At 45.2% G+C, this 26,283-nt stretch overlaps 1 protein-coding gene across 1 annotated transcript in view; it reads left to right on the forward strand.

The window, feature by feature from the left end:
* Nucleotides 1-26,283, forward strand: part of CRB2 (crumbs cell polarity complex component 2) — a 298,555-nt gene that overhangs the window by 260,292 nt on the left and 11,980 nt on the right. Inside the window, exons 6-9 of the mRNA XM_063938516.1 lie at nucleotides 3,454-4,404; nucleotides 15,871-16,421; nucleotides 24,526-24,691; nucleotides 24,999-25,833. Of these exons, the coding sequence (XP_063794586.1) occupies nucleotides 3,454-4,404; nucleotides 15,871-16,421; nucleotides 24,526-24,691; nucleotides 24,999-25,833 (2,503 nt within the window). The remainder of the gene's footprint in view (nucleotides 1-3,453; nucleotides 4,405-15,870; nucleotides 16,422-24,525; nucleotides 24,692-24,998; nucleotides 25,834-26,283) is intronic.

Raw genomic sequence — 26,283 nt, forward strand, 5'->3', positions numbered from 1 at the left:
CGCCGAACCTCCCTTGTCAACCATCTAAAATCATCTGAATTCCCCTAGCATGATGCTACACCCCGACTGGCAAACCCCCCCCCCCCACACACACACTACTTGTATCTTATGATTGCATCTCTGATCTTGTAATCCCTATCCTTAATCCTACCTCCCCCCATCCTCTCTCTCACCCTCTCTCTCCCCCTTTCTTTCTCTTATTCTCTTTATCTGCACCCTTACTACCTTCCTGTCTCTCTCCATACATAATCACTAAAGTTCTATACTATTTTCTTCTTCCATCTTTCCTACAACCTATTACACATATTTTTTCTATCAGATTTTTGACCAGTATATTCTTCTCCACATATATAAAATGTTATATTCTATCTCAATGTTATAATGAGTTACACTTCTATTGATCTCCGATGATATATGTTAGACCGCAGACGCTTGTTACAGTATAACGATGTTTGGCTAAGATTTCATAATAAGCCTGCTGTATTTCCCTCACAAGTTGTAACCTAATTCTATTTCACCCAATAAAATATTCTTTCAAAAAAAAAAAAAAAAGTTGAATATAAGGAGGGAAAACGGTAAATAATGTAAGGGTAATAAATCATGAATGAAAATATTGTGTTATGGATTGTTTGAGGAAGGGGGTCCCAAATCAGTGTCTTGCTTAGGGCACCATGAGGTCTAAATCCTCCTCTGCACACTTCATGGCATGAATGGTGTCATAAAGGTGCCCACCTCCTCTTTTTAAACCGGGCCTCCGCAAAAATGGGCAACAATTAATTTAAGTGCATTATGGTACAAGTCCCTTAGTGTACAAGACTATGATCTAGAACAGTGGTTCCCAACCTTTTTTCTCTCTTGTACCCCTTGATTAGGCTTTTCATTTATGAGTACCCCCTCATCTCATAAATCCCCCCATCCACCCATCCATGGCAGAAAAGTTTGTTTTTGTTAGGTAGTAATGTTCTTAGGTTAGCTAAATAATCAAATGACTCTTTAATGGCCTCAAACTCCAATGCAATGCTTACATACAGTAAACAAAAACAAAAAAAAGAAATAGGCGGCGGCTAAATGCCAATAAATTCTTCAGTTAAAACCAGCTTCTTAGAGCTATTTAATTGAGCAAAACAGACATACTATAAAGAGTGGTTTCTTAAAGGAAACAGATGCTTCAGGGTTCAAAAAGAACAGTAAGATATGTACATGCTGAAATGCATGATTAAATAAGGGTATACAAATTGTGGATACAATCACTTCAGTCACTGCAGCAGGACAAATTAGAGGTGAATTACATATTCCTTTTGCCTCAATAACATATAAAGTTAAACACAGTGAGCACCTGCTTGTGTTTTCATTTTATCCGCAGGGCGGCCTCTTCCTTCAGCCGCGGCTGCATGACCCGGCGTCGTCCTAGTGCGACAGCGCATGCGCCGGGGGCTCCTTCATCCAGCCACGGGTGCGTCTCCCGGCGCTCTCCTAGCTCTGCAGCACATGTGCCGGGGGGCGGGGGCGCTGAAGACTTCCGCCATTACCGGCAGTGTTTTTAAGTACCCCCCTTCCCCGACAAGTCCGCTTTGTACCCCCGGGGGTATGCGTACCACGGGTTGGGAACCGCTGATCTATAAGAGTGATTCACAGTTTGCATAGGGGCTTATTCAGTCCTGCTTCTAGCTACTCTAGTTGGTGACCCCGGAGGGTTGCAAGGATAGCTTGTTTTCACAATAGATATTATATAGGCTAATATACGACAAGAGCCTTAATCCCAGCAAGCAGACGAGGTCAGAGCGTACAGATATAGGGCTTTGTCTTGAAATAGTGAAGATGTGGCTATGTATAGGTGGGTAGATCAGGGCTAGACAATGTTGCAAGGCATCTATTATAAATTGCAGATTGTCAGAGAGGGTCGGGTCACCTTTCCGACGCCGGGATCCCGGTGTTTGGATTGCCGGCGGGGGAGGGGGGCCCATTGCGGGATCGGTCACTTGCCACAGGTTCAATTCCCACTCTATGGGTGTCATGGACATGTCAGTCGGCATGCCGACTGTCGGGCTTTCCACCGGGCGGAGTTCTGGCGTTGGTATAGTGACTGGAGGTCTCCCGGCCACCAGTCAGAGATAAGTCAGATATGCTGAGGTTTCAGAGGAGAGACACCAGAAGCAAGTATACTGTAACACCGTTTTTAGTAACTTTATCACCTGTCTCGTAGTTACTGCATTTCTTTGATAAAATATTTTCCTCTTTCTGCAAAATTTTTGCAATATGTATCTCTCAAAGGTACACATTTTTATCACGTTAACAAATGGCTTTTTGTGAAGTGATATTTTAGAAATTGGTTAAGATCCCAGCAAGAACGGATTGTTTATCAGCTGCTGATCCCCTTCAGAGAAAGACTGTGGGTGTCCACAAATAATGTATATAAGGCAGGGGAGGAGGGGATTGGTATAAGATGCTGGTGCATGGAATGCTGAATGCCAGTATACCGACATCTACATCCCGTGCGCCCGAATGCTGGCAGGGGGGCGAGCGCAATAAAGCCCCTTGCGGGCTTGCCACACCACAGGTTCCTTACTCCCTCTATGGGTGTCGTGGACACCCACAGAAGGGTAATCGCCTACTTCGCCGATATTCCAGCTGCGGTATAGTGCCACTGTCTGGATTCCGGCGTCAGTATTGAGACAGCCAGGATCCCGATGGGCGCTATTTTAGCCGCATACCGGGAGGGGAGAGGGTGAATGTAATATAGATCTTTGGCCTTCAGTAGTGCAATTCAAAATGAATTTTGTTTGCTATGAGTATAAAATAAGTGCCGCAAAAATGTGGTAATTTACCGCAACTGAACTTAGCGCGGCTACCACGTGGAAAGTGGAGGGGAAAATGGCTTATCGGGGATATGCACACTCCCATTTTTCGCACACACACAGATTTTTTCCACCTGCGAGCCTAACAAAAACTTGTCCCGGTCATAAATCACCCCAATATACAGTACCGGTTCCATACCTTGTACCCCAATTTCCATCACTTTGCATTTTTGTTGGCCCCAACAATGACATGTCATTATTGGCCAATTAAAAATCATAAAAAACTTCTAAGTGCCTAATTAGTGATTCAGGTGGAGTGTCCCAGGGGTTCTGAACCAAATCTCGACATTTTACCTTAAAATAGGGATTTTGCCTGGTTTTCGTAATTGCGATAATAAGACCCGTTTTTTTTTTGTTTTTTTTTCACGAAACCACGTTTTCGTGGCTCATAGGATACTTTCCATTGTCTTGTTGCTTTCATAGAAATGGCAAAACAATCAACCTGTTTATAATTAGTAAAGTCCTTGAAGATATAGTTTTCTCTGTTTATCATTAACATGGTCGTAACTGCGGAGGGTGGTTAATTTTTTTGTGTGTGTGTTTCCAGTATTTGGGAAATGTTAAATAATACTACGTATGTTTGTTTACATTTGTGCAGGTACTCTTTGTGCTGAAAACATTGATGACTGTGAAAGCGGCCCATGTCAGAATGGGGCCAGCTGTCAAGATGGAGTTGCAGACTATACCTGTAGATGTCCTTCCCCTGTGCTAGGTGGAACCACTTGGGGAGGTAAAAACTGCTCTGTATCTCTGGAAGGGTGTTTGAATCACAGCTGTGAGAATGATGGCATCTGCATCCCAACATACAAGGGGGAGACACACGGTTATACTTGCAGATGTCAACCGGGATTTTATGGGGGGAACTGTTCCATTCCCACCACATTTTCTTTCACATCTAACGGATACATTCTGCATGAGCTAGATGTAAAAAACAAAGGCAACAGGAGTGTTGAAGACAATGTTGCCCATATAGCTGTACGGTTCAGGACAACTTTGCCGAATATGGTTATCTTGTACCGTGGAAATGAAGAGAACTTCCTAATACTTGAGCTTTATAATGGATTGCTGCACGTTGTATCCAGCAGCAATAACTCCTCTTACTTGGTCATTGATGAACACAGAGTGGATGATGGTCATTGGTACAAAGCCGAGGTATATTTGAATTTAACTCTGGAGCTAAATCTTCATCTGGAAGGTCACATAAACGGTTCTTACTCCAGAAGCCAACCCTTTGGTGCATGGAATGATAACCAGCTCCCAGAATCCTTTGCTGCAGTACACATCGGGGGGATTGCTCAAGACTCTCTGCTAAACAATACACGAAGTATGCAAAACTTTACTGGTTGTTTGGAAGATCTCACATTTGACTTCAAAATCCTGTTGCCACAGAACATTAGAAGTGAGCGATCATTTGACATGAAGCTCGGATGCCAAAAAATAGATTGGTGCTATTCCAACCCATGTCGCCATGAAGCACCCTGCATCGACCAGTGGACCAGCTATAGGTGCAATTGCCCCAGACCATACATAGGTCAAAATTGTTTGCAAGGTATGTGGTTGGTTACTTAGTGTCTGTTAATCTGTTCTCTCTCCTCATGTTAGATACTCAATTTAAATATAATATTTTTTTAATTACTTTCACAGAATCATATGATAGCCTTCAACCAATTGGCAGTTGTTGAGCATTTTACTGTTGCAGATATTGTTAGTTATGTGTTAACCTCTGCTACACCATTACTATGTCTAATCTACTGTCCAGGGAAGTAAGAAAGTAATACTGGCCATACATTAGGTCGATACCGCATACGAATGTACAATTTTGACGCATCCTGAGCACATCTTGCATGTTTTGGGTATGATTCCGATGCGAAGCGAAGGCCCGTGGGTCGAATGTCACATACTCAGATCATATGTGTAGCCCATATTATCCGTCGTAATCGTATGCACATTGGTGGTCATTCCGAGTTGGTCGCTCGCTAGCAGTTTTTAGCAGCCGTGCAAACGCATTGTCGCCGCCCACCCGGGAGTGTATTTTCGCTTTGCAGAAGTGTGAACGCCTGTGCTGCAGAGCGCCTGCAAAAACATTTTGTGCAAAACATGACCAGCCCTGGACTTACTCTTCGTGTGCTTTGATTCTAACGTTGGAGGGTTGGCTTTTGACGTCACACACCCGCCCAGCGGTCGCCCACCCACGCCTGCGTTTTCCCTGGCACGCCTGCATTTTTCCAAACACTCCCTGAAAACGGTCAGTTGCCACCCAGAAGTGCCCACTTCATGTCAATCATCCTGCGTTGTGCCGTTCGACTGAAAGATTCGCTAGAACCTGTGAAAAACCACAAAGAACTTTGGACCCGTACGTTGCGCGTGCGCATTGGGGTGCATGCGCAGATTAGCCATTTTTTATACTGAACGCTACGCTGCGAACAACGGCAGCTAGCAATTAACTCGGATTGACCCCCAGTGTACAATGTTTTATGCACATACGATGCATCGTACACTGGAACATTCGATCAGCATCATTTGCGTGTCATTTTTCTGGATACTCCCACCCGCCATTTTTCAGTTCCGCTGATGGCAGGAGAGGAGCGCACGCAGCACGCCACCTATTCAAGCCCGGAATCAAGCCAGGATTATAAAGCATCTGGTGCGTATAATTGCTTTTCAACAATGCACACTGTCCACCATTGTTTGTTGATGCCTAGAAAGGAGGTTTTTTTTAGCCCCTTCAGACTCTGATCTGTTTGTACACACACACACTGACCACTAATGTTTTATTATGCAGTTCTGACACACCCTATATACTGCTACTGTCCACCTTTCTTTTGTCTCTGGGTTACAGTCTGACAAACAGACAGTACCCCAACTGCATATTACCTGCTAGTGTCTTCTCATGTGTTTTTTGTATGCTGATATGGTGCAAAGGTGATTTTACAGATGCTCTACCCCAAACTAGTTATGTACATATATGTGCACTATATGACATTAAAGTACCAAATATGGATTTCATTTACACAAAGGACACTGCTAGTTTTTTTTAAATGTCCTTTGTGTCAGTGAAATTTGTTTTGACACTCCTATACATAGGCAGTCATATACATTTACAATAATTGACTCGTGTAAAAACCATTAAAACTTTATTTACAACAATGTAACTAGTGAACATATTAAATTTGGTCAAGCAAGGCCCCCAGTATTTGGGGACCACAATTGTTTATTCCTCTGGCCACCCCCACTGTTGGGGATGGCCAGAATAAGAGTCCAGTTAGGCTCCCATTATTTGTTGTCTTCTCATGTGGGTTTCCTGTGCTGATGTTTTTCAAGTGTATATCCACAAATGTATATCCTTTGGCCACTCCCACTGTTGGGGGGGGGGGGGGGGCAAGAATAAGTGTCTAGTTAGGCCCCATTTTTGGGGTGCCACAAATGTATTTCCTCTGGCCATCCCCACTGTTGGGGGTGCCCAGAATAATGTCCATGCAATAAAATGTCTATCTTTTGTTTCTAGATATGTCTCTGGATCAGGAGAGAAATTTCATCTCCGGATTTATCGACCTCTATAAATCTCATGAGTGCCTGTGCTTTGTCACGGGAGTATGCAAACAAGATTAAAAGAAACCATGCCTACGAGGAGCTCTTCACCTACAGCAAGCCTTACTATGAAGCAGCATCTGTCTTGCGGGTTAGAAAAAAAAATCGAAGAGTCCAAGAGGTCAGGAGACAGGACTGAGGACAACTATCACACCAACCTTTCGGTACTATGAACACATTTTGTTCACAGTCCAGCAGGAACCAGTCTGGAGATCTGTGGTTCTCATGGAAATCTGTGGTTCTCTGAAGAGGGCAGTACAGAGGAAGAGGATCAATCTGGTTGAATCACCTGAAGCCTTATCAGTACGTAGAGTCCCAGCAATCTCAAATGGCAGAAATGACAATTGTTCCACAATGACAATTGTTCCACAGTTCCCTCCACTTCCCCTTCACTTTATCTTATGTACTACTCCTGCCACGGCACCGCACCATCTCCATTGAAGTAGGTCACATATTCTTCTCTGATCTTTTTGGCCAGAGCAGTCCCGGTTTCGGCCTATGGTGGTACACCACTGAGGAGAACTAAGCAGTCTCTTCCAGATGGTCTGGTTCTTCCACCTCAGTTGTGCCCACTGTCCTTTGCTGGGTGGCTTTCTTGTGTAGGATGTTGTGCAGTACAAAGCATGCAGTCACCGAGTCAGTCTTCTCCACCTCCAAATTAATTGGCGCATGAAAGATCCAGAATCGGTTGCTCAAGATCCCAAAGGCGTTCTCTACAACGCACCTTTCCCGAGTCAGCTGGTAATTGAAGACCCGCTTCTGTTTATTGAGGGCCTTTTGCGGGAATGGCTTCATGACATGCTTGTGAGGGGCAAAGGCCTCATCTGCAATGAACACGAAGTTTAGGTTGTGCTTCATTGCCTCTCTAGATGGCAAACTCAAGGTCTTGGTGGTGAGCCGGTCGTAAAATGCTGTGTTCTTAAACAAGCTACCGTCAGAGGCACGGCCGCTCTCTCCCACATCTATGAACAGATACTCGTAGTTTGTGTTCACCACCACCACTAGAACCACGCTGAAGTACCCCTTGTAATTATAGTAGAATGACCCGCTGTTGGCAGGTGGGGTAATACGTATATGCTTGCTGTCGATAGCTCCTCCGTAGTTAGGGAATTGCCAACGGCTCTCAAATTCATCCCGAATGGCTATCCACTCTTCCGTGTTTGTAGGGAACTATAAAAGAAACAAAAATATATATATATATATATATTAATGCATGCATTTGTTTTTTTTTTTCTCTTTTAACAGACACCTATTATTCCCAGCACCCTGTAATTAAGTCCCTCGAGAAGTCTCACCATCCCCCCACCCAAAGCCGAAGAAATAGTGCCAAAAAAAACGGCACGCCCAGGGGGATGACAGTGACTCATTTGGAACACATGCTGGAAATGCGCATCCAGCCATGGACACTGAACAGAGATTGTTATTTGATCGATTAACATCTGCAGCTGTCTCCTGCCATAGAGATGAGCATAACATCCGGCCCCGTTGTTCCTCCCTCTGCTCTACTCCCCATCCTGCCGCCCCCTCCCCCATTATTCCACCCAAACATACCCCCAGACATACTTTGCACCAATATTCAACTACACCCCCCCTCCTACCATCCAGCTCCCCAACCAGCCCCCTCCTACCAACCTGCTCCCCCACCAATCTCCTCCTACCGTCGTGCACCCACCTCCACCTACCAACCTGGTCTATAACAACCTCCTCCTACCAACATGCTCCAACACCCACCTTCTACTATCAACCTGGTTTCCAAACAACCTCCACCTACCAACGTACTCCAACACCCACCTCATCCTACCAACCTGGTCTCCAAACAACTGCCTCCTACCAACCATCTCCCCAACCAGCCCCCTCCTACCAACCAGCTCTCCAACCGGCCCACTCCAACTATCCTGTTGCACCACCAACCTCCTCCAACCAACCTGCTGATGCACCACCCACCTCCAACCAACCTGCTCCACTACCCTTCATCCCAGTGTATTTTCTGCTCTTCTGGAATCTGAGGAGGACAGTCCGTATTTTTTGCACTGTGCTGTATCCCTCCTCCCAAGGATCCTAATCCCAGATAAGTATAGGACTGTCTGCTGCATGGTGCTCTTTGGCCCAGATTAAGGCCACACACATGCGGCAAGTGCAACTCAATGGAGTCGGGACCATTGAGTTTGCTCTTGCAGCATGTGTTTTATTCTCCACCCTGAAATCTGTGTCAAAACCACCGAGCAGCATACTGTCTTATATTTATCAGAGATTGAGAAACTTGTACATGCTATTTGCAGACCGAAAAAGTTTCTTACAAAGCCAAAAATGAGTCTTGTGGGCATTGTGTCCCCCATATTGTAATAATTTTTATATATTTAGATACAATTTACTCAAACCTTTTCACTGAGGTTAAGATTTAAAAAAAAAAAAAGGACTTGTGGTGGGTGGAGCATCGCAATGGCCGCATTTCGGTTTTAGCTCCGTCTCCCCTCGCGTGAATCCATCCCCATCCTCAAGCAGAACCTCCATAAAGGAGACCCTATACATAAACTCATGTAAAGGAAGTTCTACTCTACCTCACGAGCTGACTGTCAGGGAGATCAAAGCTATATATCCACCAGAGTCCGGCCTACAAGGATTCTGGCCTCCATATAAGCTAGTGGCGTGGTCTGCCACCATTACCTGCCCAGGCAGTATCCATTTGCTGCATCTGTTCTAATCCCCAGTAACTTTGTTACCCACTGAACTTCTCTCTGGGGACATCGCAGTCCTGCACCGCTGGTTCTCCCGCACCTGAGAGGTTAAAGAGCTGGGACTGCAGAACCGGACACCGGAACTCTGCTGACTGGCGGCGTTCTGCCGAGTGGGACCCACGAGTGCTGTGACCTAGTGATTGACCCCCTGCCTACCCTGAGAAGCTGGGAAGACGGCACGGACCCCAAATCAACCTACAGCCGTTGATGTGCCAGTAGTGAATTGCAGCACCTGCCGGTCCCTACCTTCTAGATCCCAAATCGGGAGCAACAGTGTGGCGGAGGGGACAGGTGCCCGTATGCGGAGTGTGTAGTGCTCGCGGCTCCAATCGGTATACAACCTATGCAGAGGAGGATATTTCTCAGCGGCCACCGCAGCACTTGCTTATCAGGCAATCGGTTTCTGCTCTCTGGATGGTGTGTCTGTTGCAATCTCTCATAATCTCCTCCCCAGCACCTGTGTGAGCTCTCTGCCCGCAGTGCTCATCCAACTGGCTGTGCTGCTGTTGCCCACTCGGCTCCTGACTCAGAGCTCATACTGTTCTCGTGCCACTTGTACTCCCACAGTCTTTTTTAATATTATCCAACGAGAAGCCTTTCAAATAGCCCTACACAATACTTCATCCACCAAGCTAAACTGCTGTGCAATGGCCTTTGAGTGGGCTTCTGTCATCTTGATGCAGTAACAATTGTTAGCGTTGATATACTCTGCTTCGTTTATCCATCTTCACAAAATGTAATACCGGTTATTGCTTTTGTATTACACTGCTGGGACTGTATTATACTAGCCTGCAATCTAGCAGCTAACTGTACTCAAGACTGTTTACAAATACAGTACGCTCTGACGGTCATTATCAGACCTTAACGTGCCCTTTGGTAACTGTTTTTTTGTTTTTAAACAATCTGCTACTGCAGTACTGCCCATGTAAGATTGTATTTTCACTGCTTTACAATGTCTGCACTCATTGATCGACACCTTGATTTAGCTATGGATTCACTGGCCAAATTTCCCAGTGTAGACATTACCACAACTAGCTTATTTTGTATCTCAGATCTGTAATAAGCTGGATGGTATCCAAGTTTCTATGCAAGCAGTACTGTCACGACTGAGCTCTATTACACCACCTGTCCCCGACTTACAGAAGAACCCAGAAGATGGTAATAGTATACCACTTCTACTGATAAATACTGACCTACCTCATCCTCGGGTTCATGCTTCCCCACCTATTGACATAGGTAATGATGATGCTTGTCCCAACCTTGAAGCCCTTGGTGTGCCTGGTGGGGGGAGGTGGGGCTAGGAAATTTGAGCAACACAATTTGTTTAATGCTCTCTCTCCTATTTCCATCTTTGGCTACACACCTGTGCTTTCGGATGCTTGAGATTTCCTGGGACCCCTCAAGCGACAGTCTGCTCCCCTGATTTTTCTAGTTATCCGGGGTTTTATGGTCTTAATTCCCGGGGATGGGATGCAGATTTCTAGGAGGGTCACATTGCCCCTTTTTCTTCCCTGTAAGCGGTATGGGATGATGTCTGACTGTTAGCTTGTTCACCTGTCTCCAGATAATTTATTTTCCCTTAGGAAAGTTACTTAACTCCATGCTAGTCCTATTTAAACTACGACTTATGTCTCCTCAAACATTTTTTTTTAGGTCTCTGACACTTTATGTCGCTAACAACACTGTCTTATGATCTATGACGGTTATTACGAAAATATCTGTTTAATATGATAATATTCTAGCTTATATGTGATTGTTTCTGTTTTACTGTATATGATCTCCTAAGTTATTCATGATTCATATGATATATAATTACAGACTATAACGTTCTTTACTCAGATTGCTCCTTTATTTTCCCTAGAAGCGGTATAGGGTGATACCAAATGTTGTTGGTTTGTCATTAGACGATTGATTGTCTGTTAGGACAGTTACTCAACTCCATGCTGGCCACATTTAAACAACAATTTATATTATTACCAGTTATTTATATAGCGCGCACACATTCCGCAGCGCTTTACAGAGAATATTTGCCCATTCATATCAGTCCCTGCCCCAGTGGAGCTTACAATCTATATTCCCTATCACATGTACACACAGACACATTCACCTGCCAGTATATTTTTGGGATTGTGGTAGGAAACCGGAGTACCCGGAGGAAACCCACGCAAGTACGGGGAGAATATACAAACTCCGCACAGTTATGTGGGAATCGTACCCATGACCTCAGTGCTGTGAGGCAGTAATGCTAACTCCTCAAATTCTACAAACATATCAGTTTAATATGATAGCTTATTACATTATTGGTAACCTGTATCACACCTGATTACAGGCTTGTTCTGTATTATTGTTATATTCCCCTTCCATACTATGTTTAAGACTGCTTTACTAGCATTTACTTTCCTAATATTCTTGTACTTTCTATAGCATATGATTTTCTGTATTCGACTGGATTATACTGTAGTTGCTTAAGACTTTTTAATTGTTTTGTCCAGGATATTCTTCAACTGCAACTAATATTTAATTTCTTAACCACTTGCCTGGCAAGGTCGCATCAGATAGGGAGATAAAATCAAGAATTATGATGCTGGGGAGTGTGTGTGTGTGTGTGTATGTGTGGGGGTTAAAATAACAATCAAATTACACTGGACAACGAAGGGGGGGGTTAATGGAGTGATTATAAAATGGGTGCCTATGGGGATGGGTGGCGGGATTGCAAAACAGCCTCTAAGTGTGTGTGTGTGTATATATATATATATATATATATATTTATTTATTTTTTATAAAACATTTCAATATATCATTACAATTTTTTTTTAAACTTTAGCAAGTAAACAAAACGAAAAGAAAAAAATCAAACACCATTTGTAAGCGTTTTTGGGGAAAACAAAATCGTCACTTCAGTGGTTAAAGTTCACCACATGTTAAAAATCGTATCCAGTACCAACTGCAACATGTTTTACAACCTATGACATTTGCCATTAAGGTAATTTTGTATTATCTCCCCTTTCTTTGTTCCCCCCAGCTAACTATACTGTTTTTAGTTTTCTATATATAGAAAAATGAGAAAGTGTATTGATATGTTATTTCCCTATTACGGATCTATCTGGATGTACACCTCTGTTTCTCTTTACTCATTATTTGTAATAATGCTTTATTGTTTGTGTATGTTTATCAACCATATTGCCTCTCCTATATGGTTGTACATCTCCAAGAATTTTCTCACAATAAAAATATTTTGGGGGGGAAAAAATTGTAAAAAAATTAATAAAACATGTTTGTGGTTTCACTATAAAATAGGGTGGTATGTGTTTTTTTCCCTTACCTTAAAAATAACAGAACTGCAGTAACTTGACGATAGCCTTGCAGGCTTAGTCGCCGATTCCATAGGTGCTCCCAGGCCTGAGCACCCACGGAAAATGATGAGCACCCACAGGTCTGCCCACCAGACTCTGTGCAGGTCTTTATAGTCACCGCCTGTGCTCACCCCTGCTGGCGGCTCATTGAGTGTCTGCTGGGGAAGCTGTAGTGCCGTGCTCGGAGCTCCGCTGACACTATGCTGCGCTCACCCACGCTGGCGGCTCATGTGGTGTATATACACCACATGAGCCGCTTGCAGGGGTGAGCGCAGCATAGTCTCAGTGGAGCTCCGGGCACCGCCGCCCCTACAGCAGCAGCCGCCGTCACCTCCAGCGGACAGCGAGGTGAAGGAAAGTCGGCCACTGGAGGGAGGGAAGCAGGAGCTGGGGCAGGAGGACAATGAAGCACTGGGGTTCAAGGAGTTTGTGGAGGCTCCTCCGCCCAAGGTGAACCCCTGGATCAAGGCGGGAGGTGGCCATGGAGGGCTGGTCAATGTGCAGCTCCCGGCAGGTAAGTTTACCAGCAGAGCCGCCATGTTGTCAGGGTAGATGGGCTGTTTGATGGATTGCAGCTCGGGTTACTCCTGGATGGGGTGTTACAACAAGGAGGAGGTGTATAATTCCACTCGCATGTCTGCAACAGTCTAATGTGCTACCTCTCTGCCCCCTAATCCTGGCACCAGGGGTAGATCATGGGTAGTGTGCCGCTCATGCTCTTCTGCAGCTCCGAACGCTGGACTGTATGCGGCCGGTGTTGGGTCTATCTCTCATTAAAGATCTGAGCATCATGTGGGTGAAATGTGCTGCTGTATTTTTTTTTAAAAGATATATAGGGATCATCTTTCTTGGGGTTGCCCCACAGCTTGTGTGACATTTAGGGGGTGCTGCTTATAAGGTCACCTGCTCGATTCCCCCTCCCAATACTAGGCTTGTGACACAGGAAAGAGAAATGGGGGGCGGTGACAAAAGGGGTTAGGGCTTGCCTAGTACACCCTTTGATGACCCTGCAGTCTGGCCTAGCGAGTGGAGGATCGGTGGCTCCACCCCCCCTCCCCCCCCCCTGGGCACGGCACTGCAGCTTCCCCCAGCCGACAGTCCCCTCAGTCGCCGAATACACAAGAGACCAGGAGGCTGACTGTGAGCAGGGGGTGGAGCCGCGGGCTGGAAATTCCTCGGCCCGTGGCTCCACACTAAGCTCACAGTCAGCTTCCTGGTCTTTTGCGTGTGCATCCGCGGCATGATGCCATTACATCACGTGTAACGTAATTACGTCATGCGGCACCCACCAGCAAACACATAAATCGGCACCCCTGCATGCAGGTCTCAGGGTTAATGCACCCCAAAGCTTGAGTGGAGATGAGGGTCCCAAACTTGAGGTCATCAAACAACCATCCCGTAGCCAGGTACTGCAGCATAGCTGCTAGGGATCAGTACGTAATGCCGCTGGACGGGATCCCGGCGGTCGAAATCCCGACCACACAATCCCGACAGGGGTGGCGAGCGGAACGCAGCCCCTTGCGGGCTTGCTTCGCTCGCCACGCTGCGGGCACTATTATATTCTCCCTCTATGGGTGTCGTGGACACCCACGGAGCGAGAATATGTCGGGATTGTGGCTGTCGGGATTCCGGCGTCGGTATTTCTACCGCCGGGATCCCGTCCAGCGGGATGTTGACCGCATCCCAGCTGCAAGCCTCTCCTCAGCAGGGATGGTCCTCCGGAACTCTGTGTCCTGCCTCCGGATATAGGGGGTCACCAAAAGCAATAACTCCTGGAAGATGGCGTCGTTAATTCGCAGGAAGTTGCGATAATCTTCTGGGTTATTCTCCTTAATATCCAACAGCAGGGGCATGTAGGATCGGCTCTCCCTCCTATGCTGGGTCCTCTCTTTCTCTCCTCACTCAGCTTGAGCACAGCATAGGACGTCATAGCTCTGTAGCGAGAGGGATCCATCACCACAAAATGCAGAAGAGAGCACAGGAAATAGAGCAGGATAAAGCACTTTGTGTTGCAAGAAAAAACAAAGCAATGCACAGTAGCTAGCAATGTGGAGCGTTCGGCAGGGTAGAAACCAAGCCTCACTAGTCACAGAACAAACAGAAGTGCACAGAGCTAAAATGGCTTCTGCTTTATATTAAACCCACTAGTCAAGGCCAGACCCCTATGTAAATTTAGCCCACATCTGTCAGATGATTTTGTGTTTTTTGTGAGGCATACACTGGGTCGTGAGTCAATCCGTCATATGGGGGCATACGGTGGGTTGTAAGATCGTATGCACATCATATGTACATCGTGTTTAAAAAAGAAATTAAAAAAATTGTGTGTCCAGGAGCTGCCGGGAGGTGAAGGGAAATCGTGTTACAAATCGTATCGGATGAGAGTCGTCCTGATGTATGGCCAGCATAAGCAATATAAAAAAAGGTTAAGTAGCAGAGCTAAGATATTGCCTCCCACCTTCCCAAGGTATCCGGATGATAGGTCGACAGTCAATAGGTCAACACCAAATGGTCGACATGGTCAACACAAACTATGGTCAACATGAGTTTTTGGGAATTTAAAAAAAAAAAATGTCAACTTTTTCATACACTACCATCCACTTGGACTACAAATGGGAATGGTAACCTGTGCCGAGCACTGCGGTAGCGGAGCGAGGCACCTTGACCTAAGCATGGCGACTGAAGTAGTACACTAATTGGGGTTTCATGTTCTGGAAGCTACAATTTGACACAAAAAAAACATGAAAAACTCATGTTGAACTTTTCATGTTTCGACCTTTTCATTGTGTCAACCTTTTTCACACGTCGACCTTGTGCATTTTGACCCTTTGTTGTCGACATAGACACTGTCAGCCTTTTGCCTTTTTACTGTTGACCTATTCTATCATAACCATTTCCCAGGACTAAGGGGTCTATTTACTAAGCCTTGGATGGAGATAAAGTTGCTGGAGATAAAGTACCAGCCAATCACCTCCTAACTGACCTGCCACAGGCTGTGTTTGAAAAATGACAGTTGGATTGGCTGGTACTTTATACAGCAACTTTATCTCCACCCAAGGCTTAGTAAATAGACAGATTTCCCGGAGAAAACAATGTACAAAGTTCACTGCCAAGACAAGCTTGCTGGGATTCTTGAGCCTTTTAAAATGTTTGGTGGTTTTGTGACCTATCATTATCGACTAGCTCCTAATTTGGCCTAACTCTGTCCCTCAATATATCTCCTTTTTTATATCATTTTTCTCTTAAACTTGCACAAAGTTTTTTTTTTTATCTTATTCTGTTTATACCAACTGTTCAATCTCCCTGGTTGATTTATGTTTCCTTTTCCCTTTATTTGCATAGAATACGCATCTGGTACGTTCTTCAGGGAAAATATTCCTAGTTTTGCCAACTTTACAATCTCCCAGCTCATTGGAGACACGTTTAATGTTTCTGCCTTTATCAGGACTCTTAAACCAGATGGCCTCCTGCTACAGATCAGTAATGGTACTGAGGATTACTTGACGATTTATCTGAAATCTGGACAGATTCACGTTACAATGCTCTCTGGCAAGACTCTGTCTTTCAAAGAAAATACTAGCGATGGCCAGAAGCACCCGATCAGTGTATCATTCAAAGATGGGCAAGTGGTAGTCAGTGATAACAGTTTTGAGAAGGAACTGGGACAGCGTCTACCAGTATCAATTTCAGCAGCTGATACAGTACTTGTTGGAGGAATGCCCCCAGGAGGAAATATTGATCAGTGGGGGGGATATTTTAAAGGATGTCTTCAAGACTTGAGAATCAATGGCTATCGGCTGGAGTTTTTCCCACCAGGCTATGAAGCAATTGCTTCTTTCCACGGTTCTATAAGCAATTTAACAGAGGGATGTGTATCTGATAATACGTGTCTTGTAAGTATGTAGAAACTAATAATATTACATATTTGTACTTTTTATTATTTATTACCAGTCGTTTTGTTTTAATAAAGAAATTGTATACTCCATACACTAAAAAAAGAAATGGGTGTGCCCACACAAGTATGAGAATATTATTGAAAATATTCCTAATCACCTGTTTGCTATGTTTGTTGTAAAATGCATGGGGCGGGATGTAATGGAGTCCAAGTTCGCCAGATGTGCGGAATGCCGACCGAACTCTGACCTTCTTTTAAAGGGGCAGTAAATAATCACCCCTTTAAAAAAAAAAGTCAGAGTTCGGCTGGCATCCCACATGACTGAAGTAAGTGCAGTCATTTAATTAACTATTATGAGTTTCATCTTCTCACTCTCTCTCTTCATACTTCTATGATGACCACTAACCATTTAAAGCCACTACGTAGTCAGGGACGTGCGGTGAGGTAAATTGGTCAGGAGGCACTGACTAGTACCAGAGCCAGATTTATACACAATACATGAGCCAAAGGGTGCATGTGGGCATTATGCAAAGGAGCAGCAGTATAAACTCCTGGAAATTTGGTGAGTTTTGATAAGAGACTCATAGGCAAACGCAGGGGGGTTTCCAGTTGACCAGAAACCCCTCCTCCTCTTGGCAAGTGGCTCAAATTATGACAATAGCAATAATATATAATACAATTACTAGAGCTGCCACCACATCATGCAGTTTAAGAGACATGACCAGTGGCAGCAGCTTCTTCTACCAAGTTTGCTGTGTGTGTGGATCTGAGTCACTGAGTCTGTGAATCAGTGTACTAGACCAGAGAGTAGCTACCAGGAAGAAGAAACAGGAGCCTTACCATGAGGTGGGAGAATTTGTGCTTAGAAAGTGCAGTATTCTGCATATATAGTGTTAAATATTAATACTGTTTTCTCTATCGTCCTAGTGGATGCTGGGGTTCCTGAAAGGACCATGGGGAATAGCGGCTCCGCAGGAGACAGGGCACAAAAGTAAAGCTTTCCGATCAGGTGGTGTGCACTGGCTCCTCCCCCTATGACCCTCCTCCAAGCCAGTTAGATTTTTGTGCCCGGCCGAGAAGGGTGCAATCTAGGTGGCTCTCCTAAAGAGCTGCTTAGAAAAGTTTAGCTTAGGTTTTTTATTTTACAGTGAGTCCTGCTGGCAACAGGATCACTGCAACGAGGGACTTAGGGGAGAAGAAGTGAACTCACCTGCGTGCAGGATGGATTGGCTTCTTGGCTACTGGACATCAGCTCCAGAGGGACGATCACAGGTACAGCCTGGATGGTCACCGGAGCCTTGCCGCCGGCCCCCTTGCAGATGCTGAAGTAAGAAGAGGTCCAGAATCGGCGGCAGAAGACTCCTCAGTCTTCTAAAGGTAGCGCACAGCACTGCAGCTGTGCGCCATTTTCCTCTCAGCACACTTCACACGGCAGTCACTGAGGGTGCAGGGCGCTGGGAGGGGGGCGCCCTGGGAGGCAAATGAATACCTATTTTGGCTAAAAATACCTCACATATAGCCTCCGGAGGCTATATGGAGATATTTAACCCCTGCCAGAATCCGTTAAGAGCGGGAGACGAGGCCGCCGAAAAAGGGGCGGGGCCTATCTCCTCAGCACACAGCGCCATTTTCCCTCACAGAAAGGCTGGAGGGAAGGCTCCCAGGCTCTCCCCTGCACTGCACTACAGAAACAGGGTTAAAACAGAGAGGGGGGGCACTAATTTGGCGTTAGAAATATATAAAAAAGATGCTATAAGGGAAAACACTTATATAAGGTTGTCCCTATATAATTATAGCGTTTTTGGTGTGTGCTGGTAAACTCTCCCTCTGTCTCTCCAAAGGGCTAGTGGGTCCTGTCCTCTATCAGAGCATTCCCTGTGTGTGTGCTGTGTGTCGGTACGTGTGTGTCGACATGTATGAGGACGATGTTGGTGAGGAGGCGGAGCAATTGCCTGTAATGGTGATGTCACTCTCTAGGGAGTCGACACCGGAATGGATGGCTTATTTAGGGAATTACGTGATAATGTCAACACGCTGCAAGGTCGGTTGACGACATGAGACGGCCGACAAACAATTAGTACCGGTCCAGACGTCTCAAAAACACCGTCAGGGGTTTTAAAACGCCCGTTTACTTTAGTCGATCGACACAGACACAGACAGGGACACTGAATCCAGTGTCGACGGTGAATAAACAAACGTATTCCTTATTAGGGCCACACGTTAAAGGCAATGAAGGAGGTGTTACATATTTCTGATACTACAAGTACCACAAAAGAGGGTATTATGTGGGATGTGAAAAAACTACCGTAGTTTTTCCTGAATCAGATAAATTAAATAAAGTGTGTGATGATGCGTGGGTTCCCCCCGATAGAAAATTATGGGCGGTATACCCTTTCCCGCCAGAAGTTAGGGCGCGTTGGGAAACACCCCTTAGGGTGGATAAGGCGCTCACACGCTTATCAAAACAAGTGGCGGTACCGTCTATAGATAGGGCCGTCCTCAAGGATCAGCTGACAGGAGGCTGGAAAATATCATAAAAAGTATATACACACATACTGGTGTTATACTGCGACCAGCGATCGCCTCAGCCTGGATGTGCAGAGCTGGGGTGGCTTGGTCGGATTCCCTGACTAAAAATATTGATACCCTTGACAGGGACAGTATTTTATTGACTATAGAGCATTTAAAGGATGTATTTCTATATATGCGAGATGCACAGAGGGATATTTGCACTCTGGCATCAAGAGTAAATGCGATGTCCATATCTGCCAGAAGATGTTATGGACACGACAGTGGTCAGGTGATGCAGATTCCAAACGGCACAAAGGTGTATTGCCGTATAAAGGAAGAGGAGTTATTTGGGGTCGGTCCATCGGACCTGGTGGCCACGGCAACTGCTGGAAAATCCGCCGTTTTTACCCTAAGTCACATCTCTGCAGAAAAAGACACCGTCTTTTCAGCCTCGGTCCTTTCGTCCCTATAAGATCATATCTGCCCAGGGATAGAGGAAAGGGAAGAAGACTGCAGCAGGCAGCCCATTCCCAGGAACAGAAGCGTTCCACCGCTTCTGACAAGTTCTCAGCATGGCGCTGAGACCGTACAGGACCCCTGGATCCTACAAGTAGTATCCCAGGGGTACAGATTGGAATGTCGAGACGTTTCCCCTTCGCAGGCTCCTGAAGTCTGCTTTACCAAGGTCTCCCTCCGACAAGGAGGCAGTATGGGAAAAAATTCACAAGCTGTATTCCCAGCAGGTGATAATTAAATTACCCCTCCTACTACAAGAAAAGGGGTATTATTCCACACTATATTGTGGTACTGAAGCCAGAAGGCTAGGTGAGACTTATTCTAAAAAAAATTTTGAACACTTACAAAGGTTCAAATCAAGATGGAGTCACTCAGAGCAGTGATAACGAACCAGGAAGAAGGGGACTATATAGTGTCCCGGGACATCAGGGATGCTTACCTCTATGTCCCAAATTTGCCCTTCTCACTAAGGGTACCTCAGGTTCGTGGTGCAGAACTGTCACTATCAGTTCAGACGCTGCCGTTTGGATTGTCCACGGCACCCCGGGTCTTTACCAAGGTAATGGCCGAAATGATGATTCTTCTTCGAAGAAAAGGCGTCTTAATTACCCCTTACTTGGACGATCTCCTGATAAGGGCATAGTCCAGGGAACAGTTGGAGGTCGGAGTAGCACTATCTCGGATACTGCTACAACAGCACGGGTGGATTCTAAATATTCCAAAATCGCAGCTGATCCCGACGACACGTCTGCTGTGCCTAGGGATGATTCTGGACACAGTCCAGAAAAAGGTGTTTCTCCCGGAAGAGAAAGCCAGGGAGTTATCCGAGCTAGTCAGGAACCTCCTAAAAACAGTGCATCATTGCACAAGGGTCCTGGTAAAAATGGTGGCTTCCTACGAAGCAATTCCATTCGGCAGATTTCACGCAAGAACTTTTCAGTGGGATCTGCTGGACAAATGGTCCGGATCGCATCTTCAGATGCATCAGCGGATAACCCTATATCCAAGGACAAGGGTGTCTCTCCTGTGGTGGTTATAGAGTGCTCATCTTCTAGAGGGCCGCAGATTCGGCATTCAGGATTGGATGCTGGTGACCACGGAGCCCAGCCCGAGAGGCTGGGGAGCAGTCACACAAGGAAAAAATTTCCAGGGAGTGTGATCAAGTCTGGAGACTTTTCTCCACATAAATATACTGGAGCTAAGGGTAAATTTATAATGCTCTAAGCTTAGCAAGACCTCTGCTTCAAGGTCAGCCGGTATTGATCCAGTGGGAAAAACATCACGGCAGTCGCCCACGTAAACAGACAGGGCGACACAAGAAGCAGGAGGGCAATGGCAAAAACTGCAAGGACTTTTCGCTGGGCGGAAAATCATGTGATAGCACTGTCAGCAGTGTTTCATCCCGGGAATGGAAACTGGGAAGCAGACTTCCTCAGCAGGCACGACCTCCACCCGGGAGAGTGGAAACTTCATCGGGAAGTTTTTTCCACATGATTGTAAACCGTTGGGAAATACCAAAGGTGGACATGATGGCGTCCCGTCTGAACAAAAAACGGGACAGGTATTGCGCCAGGTCAAGAGACCCTCAGGCAATAGCTGTGGACGTTTTGGTAACACCGTGGGTGTACCAGTCGGTGTATGTGTTCCCTCCTCTGCTTCTCATACCTAAGGTGCTGAGAATTATAAGACGTAGAGGAGTAAGAACTATACTCATGGCTCCGGATTGGCCAAGAAGGACTTGGTACCCGGAACTTCAAGAGATGCTTACAGAGGTCTTATGGCCTCTGCCGCTAAGAACGGACTTGCTTCAGCAAGTACCATGTCTGTTCCAAGACTTACCGCAGCTGCGTTTGTCGGCATGGCGGTGGAAAGCCGGATCCTAAGGGAAAAAGGCATTCCGGAAGAGGTCATTCCTACCCTGGTCAAAGCCAGAAAGGAGGTGACCGCACAACATTATCACCACATGTGGCGAAAATATGTTGCGTGGTGTGAGGCCAGGAAGGCCCCACAAAGAAATTTCAACTCGGTCGTTTCCTGCATTTCCTGCAAACAGGAGTGTCTATGGGCCTCAAATTGGGGTCCATTAAGGTTCAAATTTCGGCCCTGTCGATTTTCTTCCAGAAAGAATTGGCTTCAGTTCCTGAAGTCCAGAAGTTTGTCAAGGGAGTATTGCATATACAACCCCCTTTTGTGCCTCCAGTGGCACTGTGGGATCTCAACGTAGTTCTGGGATTCCTCAAATCACATTGGTTTAAAACCAGTCAAATCTGTGGATTTGAAGCATCTCACATGAAAAGTGACCATGCTCTTGGCCCTGGCCTGGACCAGGCGAGTGTCAAATTGGTGGTTTTTTCTCAAAAAAAGCCCATATCTGTTTGTCCATTCGGACAGGGCAGAGCTGCGGACTCGTCCCCAGTTCTCTCCCTAAGGTGGTGTCAGTGTTTCACCTGAACCAGCTTATTGTGGTGCCTTGCACCTACTAGGGACTTGGAGGACTCCAAGTTGCTAGATGTTGTCAGGGCCCTGAAAATATGTTCCAGGACGGCTGGAGTCAGGAAAACTGACTTGCTGTTATCCTGTATGCACCCAACAAACTGGGTGCTCTTGCTTCTATGCAGACTATTACTAGTTGGATGTGTAATACAATTCAGCTTGCACATTCTGTGGCAGGCCTGCCACAGCCAAAATATGTAAATGCCCATTCCACAAGGAAGGGGGGCTCATCTTGGGCGGCTGCCCGAGGGGTCTCGGCTTTACAACTTTGCCGAGCAGCTACTTGGTCAGGGGCAAACACGTTTGCTAAATTCTACAAATTTGATACCCTGGCTAAGGAGGACCTGGAGTTCTCTCATTCGGTGCTGCAGAGTCATCCGCACTCTCCCGCCCGTTTGGGAGCTTTGGTATAATCCCCATGGTCCTTTCAGGAACCCCAGCATCCACTAGGACGATAGAGAAAATAAGAATTTACTTACCGATAATTCTATTTCTCGGAGTCCGTAGTGGATGCTGGGCGCCCATCCCAAGTGCGGATTATCTGCAATACTTGTACATAGTTACAAAAATCGGGTTATTATTGGTGTGAGCCATCTTTTCAGAGGCTCCGCTGTTATCATACTGTTAACTGGGTTTAGATCACAAGTTGTACGGTGTGATTGGTGTGGCTGGTATGAGTCTTACCCGGGATTCAAAATTCCTCCCTTATTGTGTACGCTCGTCCGGGCACAGTACCTAACTGGCTTGGAGGAGGGTCATAGGGGGAGGAGCCAGTGCACACCACCTGATCGGAAAGCTTTACTTTTGTGCCCTGTCTCCTGCGGAGCCGCTATTCCCCATGGTCCTTTCAGGAACCCCAGCATCCACTACGGACTCCGAGAAATAGAATTATCGGTAAGTAAATTCTTATTTTCCATACAGTATACAGTGTATAAAAAGACCAATGTTTACATTAATGTCCAGGGTCATTACTGGGTTCTTCTACTGCTCCCACAGACTCCCGCACTTGCTCTAGAGTTCTACAGAGTGGGATATTATGTACTGCATTTGGAAACCCCCCTCTAGCAATCCTGCGTTTGCCACTGAGACTTGCGGAAAAGGTAGCCAGGGGCGGCACTGCCTCACCTGCTATAGACTTTTTACTCCAGAGTTTTGACTATAAAAATTATTAGAATAATACAAAGAAGATATTTCTAATTTATTCTTTGTGTTTTTCATAAATTTTATATGGTCAAAACTGTAGCTGAAATGATAGTATGACAGAAAAGGCTCTGCCTCACCCCACCGCACGTCACTGGTAGAACTAGGACTTCTACTGTACTAATAAAAGTCTTAAATGAAACAACAAAAACAATTCATTTGAAATCTACTGCAATAAAACTTTTTAGGCATGAGAAGTCTGAGCTGACAGATGAAGCAAAAAGATGATGACCACTAACCATTTAAAGCCACTACGTAGGACTAGGAATTCTATTGACAGATGAAGCAAAAAGAGAGATACAATTGTATTTGTAAAAACAGTGGAGATTATTGGGTTTGGGTACTGCTGAATAAAGGTCAGGCATTATTCAACGATCAGTTCAGGTTTGGTTTAATGATAAAATATTTTAAAAGATCAGTATATCCCAGAAAACAGATTTTTTTCCACCACCCTGACATCATACATAGACTGCTGCTCCTCTCTATCTGTTGTACAAGGCTCCAGAGAGAAGCCCTGCTCGGCGTAACACTGTTACACTGTTTACAAACAATGGGGGTCAATCCGAGTTGTTCGCTCGTTGCCGATTATCGCTATACTGCGATTAGTCGCTTACTGCGCATGCGCAAGGTTCACAGAGCGCATGCGCTTAGTTTTTTTACACAAAAGTTAGGTATTTTACTCACGGCATAACGAGGATTTTTCATCGTTCTGGTGATCGTAGTGTGATTGACAGGAAGTGGGTGTTTCTGGGCGGAAACTGGCCGTTTTCTGGGAGTGTGCGAAAAAACGCTGGCGTTTCTGGGAAAAACGCGGGAGTGTCTGAAGAAACGGGGGAGTGTCTGGGCGAACGCTGGGTGTGTTTGTGACGTCAAACCAGGAACGAAACTGACTGAACTGATCGCAATGTAGGAGTAAGTCTCGAGCTACTCAGAAACTGCTAAGAAATTTCTATTCGCAATTCTGCTAATCTTTCGTTCGCAATTCTGCTATGCTAAGATACACTCCCAGAGGGCGGCGGCTTAGCGTGTGCAATGCTGCTAAAAGCAGCTAGCGAGCGAACAACTCGGACTGAGGGCCAATATTAATTGAAGTATCTGAAAAATAAAAATTTAAAAAATCAATCAATCATACCTTGTATAATATATAGAAAACATGGTGTCCTTATATACAAGAATACATTAGGTAAAAGTAACAATGAGAAGAATGATCCGGGAGAAAATACATTTTCCTATATACTGTAGTGCACTTACATTAAAGAAAGTTATTTATTTTACTCTATTACAGAATGGTAAATTTGTCAAATCTAAAATATGGTCTGGTCACAGTAGTAAGAAATTGGGTTGTGTACATTTCAGTACATTAACAATTTTTCTGTTCCTAGTCTGACCCATGCAAAAATGATGGCACCTGCACCGTAACCTGGAATGACTTCACCTGCAACTGCTCAGCAAACTTCACTGGGCCAACATGTGAGGAGCCCGTGTGGTGTCACCATAGACCTTGCCCACCAGAGTCCACCTGCCATGACATTCCTGGAGGGTATACATGTATGGAGATTTCATTTTCGATAGTATTATATTATGTTACGCATCATGTTCTACAAGATCTGGAAATATTTGCAAAGATCTCCAGAGTAAAGAATTTGCAGAATAAAATAAAAAATGACAGAAATGTAGAACCTCTAATATTGTACATAAAGCCTTTATTCAGTTTTTAAAGTTATTTTAAATTAAGCATATGTACTACAGCTTTACTTACCATAAATTATTTTAAATTGTTACTTATATTGATATAGTCTTCATAATTTCAGTTCTCCGCTAAGATCATCTTATGTTACTTGTGTCATATTGGCAGGTCTCGTCAATGCAACTTTCAGAGAGCAGAGCTCAGTGATATTCACTCCCAACATTTCATCCAACGTACAGCTCACTTCTGTCTCTTTGGACTTCAGAACCAGAGATAAACATGCTGTATTGCTCCAAGCCTTCAAAGATCTGGACTCTATTTCCATCATCATCCAAGCGGGTTATCTGCTGGTCACTATACAGAGCGGAAACAGTGTGGAAACGGTCCACTCTGATAGAAAGATAATGGTGTCGGACGCTTTGTGGCACAGACTTGTGATATTTATGAAATACCCTTCAAAGGTGCCTTCACAATGGATAATAAATTTGGACAATGGGCAGAATATGACTCTACAAGGCAACACTGGTAGCTTGAACTTCCTGGCAGAAGACACCCCAGTTACACTGGCTGGGAATTACACTGGTTGCCTTGGACAGGTTTCCATTGGAGGCTTATATCTCCCATTTGCTGACCAGATATTTCCTCAATCGTTCATTAGAAACCAGTCGGGTCCGGTGGAAGTGGGCTGTAGAGGAAGAGATGTGTGTGGTGAGGCTTCCTGCCAGCATGGTCAGTGTCAGGATTTATTTAATGCCTTCAGCTGTGTATGTGCAGCAGGATGGAAGGGATTGCTTTGTGAAGTCAAAATCTGTGTCCATGGCTTGTATACAGACTTGGGCACTGACTACCTGTGTACTTGCTTTTCTGGATACACCGGCAGAAACTGTGAAACTGATGTGGATGATTGCCAACATCATCGGTGTCTGAATGGGGGTTCCTGTGTAGATGCAGTGGATAGATACGCTTGCATATGCCCAGCCACCTTTACAGGTGCTTATTGCGAGTAAGTGTTATTATATTCTCTTCCAGTAAAAGGAACCGTAACCCTAAAACAAAGGTTGCATTGTAAAAAATAAATTTACAGGTAACAATAGCAAATGTATATGTAGGTCACTTTTATCTTGTTGTTTTACATGGGGTGCAACTTTTTGCTCAGCCCCTTAAGCTGCACATTTACAGTCAGTTGTGTGGTTGAGGCTCCACCCCCTCAACCGTCAGTTTCGGTTGGCGGAGGAGGGTCTCTAACAGCACCACTGAGCAGCAGCAGTGTGCATATGTGTGTGTATATATATATATATATATATATATATATATATATATACACATATATATATATAATATGGGAAGCAGTTGGCTTCCCGATGAATGGGATCCCGGCAGTTGATATACCGACACCGGGATCCCAAAGGAGGACGCAATCCCAGCGTCTACATACCGATGCCGTATGGGATAC

The sequence above is a fragment of the Pseudophryne corroboree genome, chromosome 8 (assembly GCF_028390025.1).
Source record: "Pseudophryne corroboree isolate aPseCor3 chromosome 8, aPseCor3.hap2, whole genome shotgun sequence".
NCBI classification, from domain to species: Eukaryota; Metazoa; Chordata; class Amphibia; order Anura; family Myobatrachidae; genus Pseudophryne; species Pseudophryne corroboree.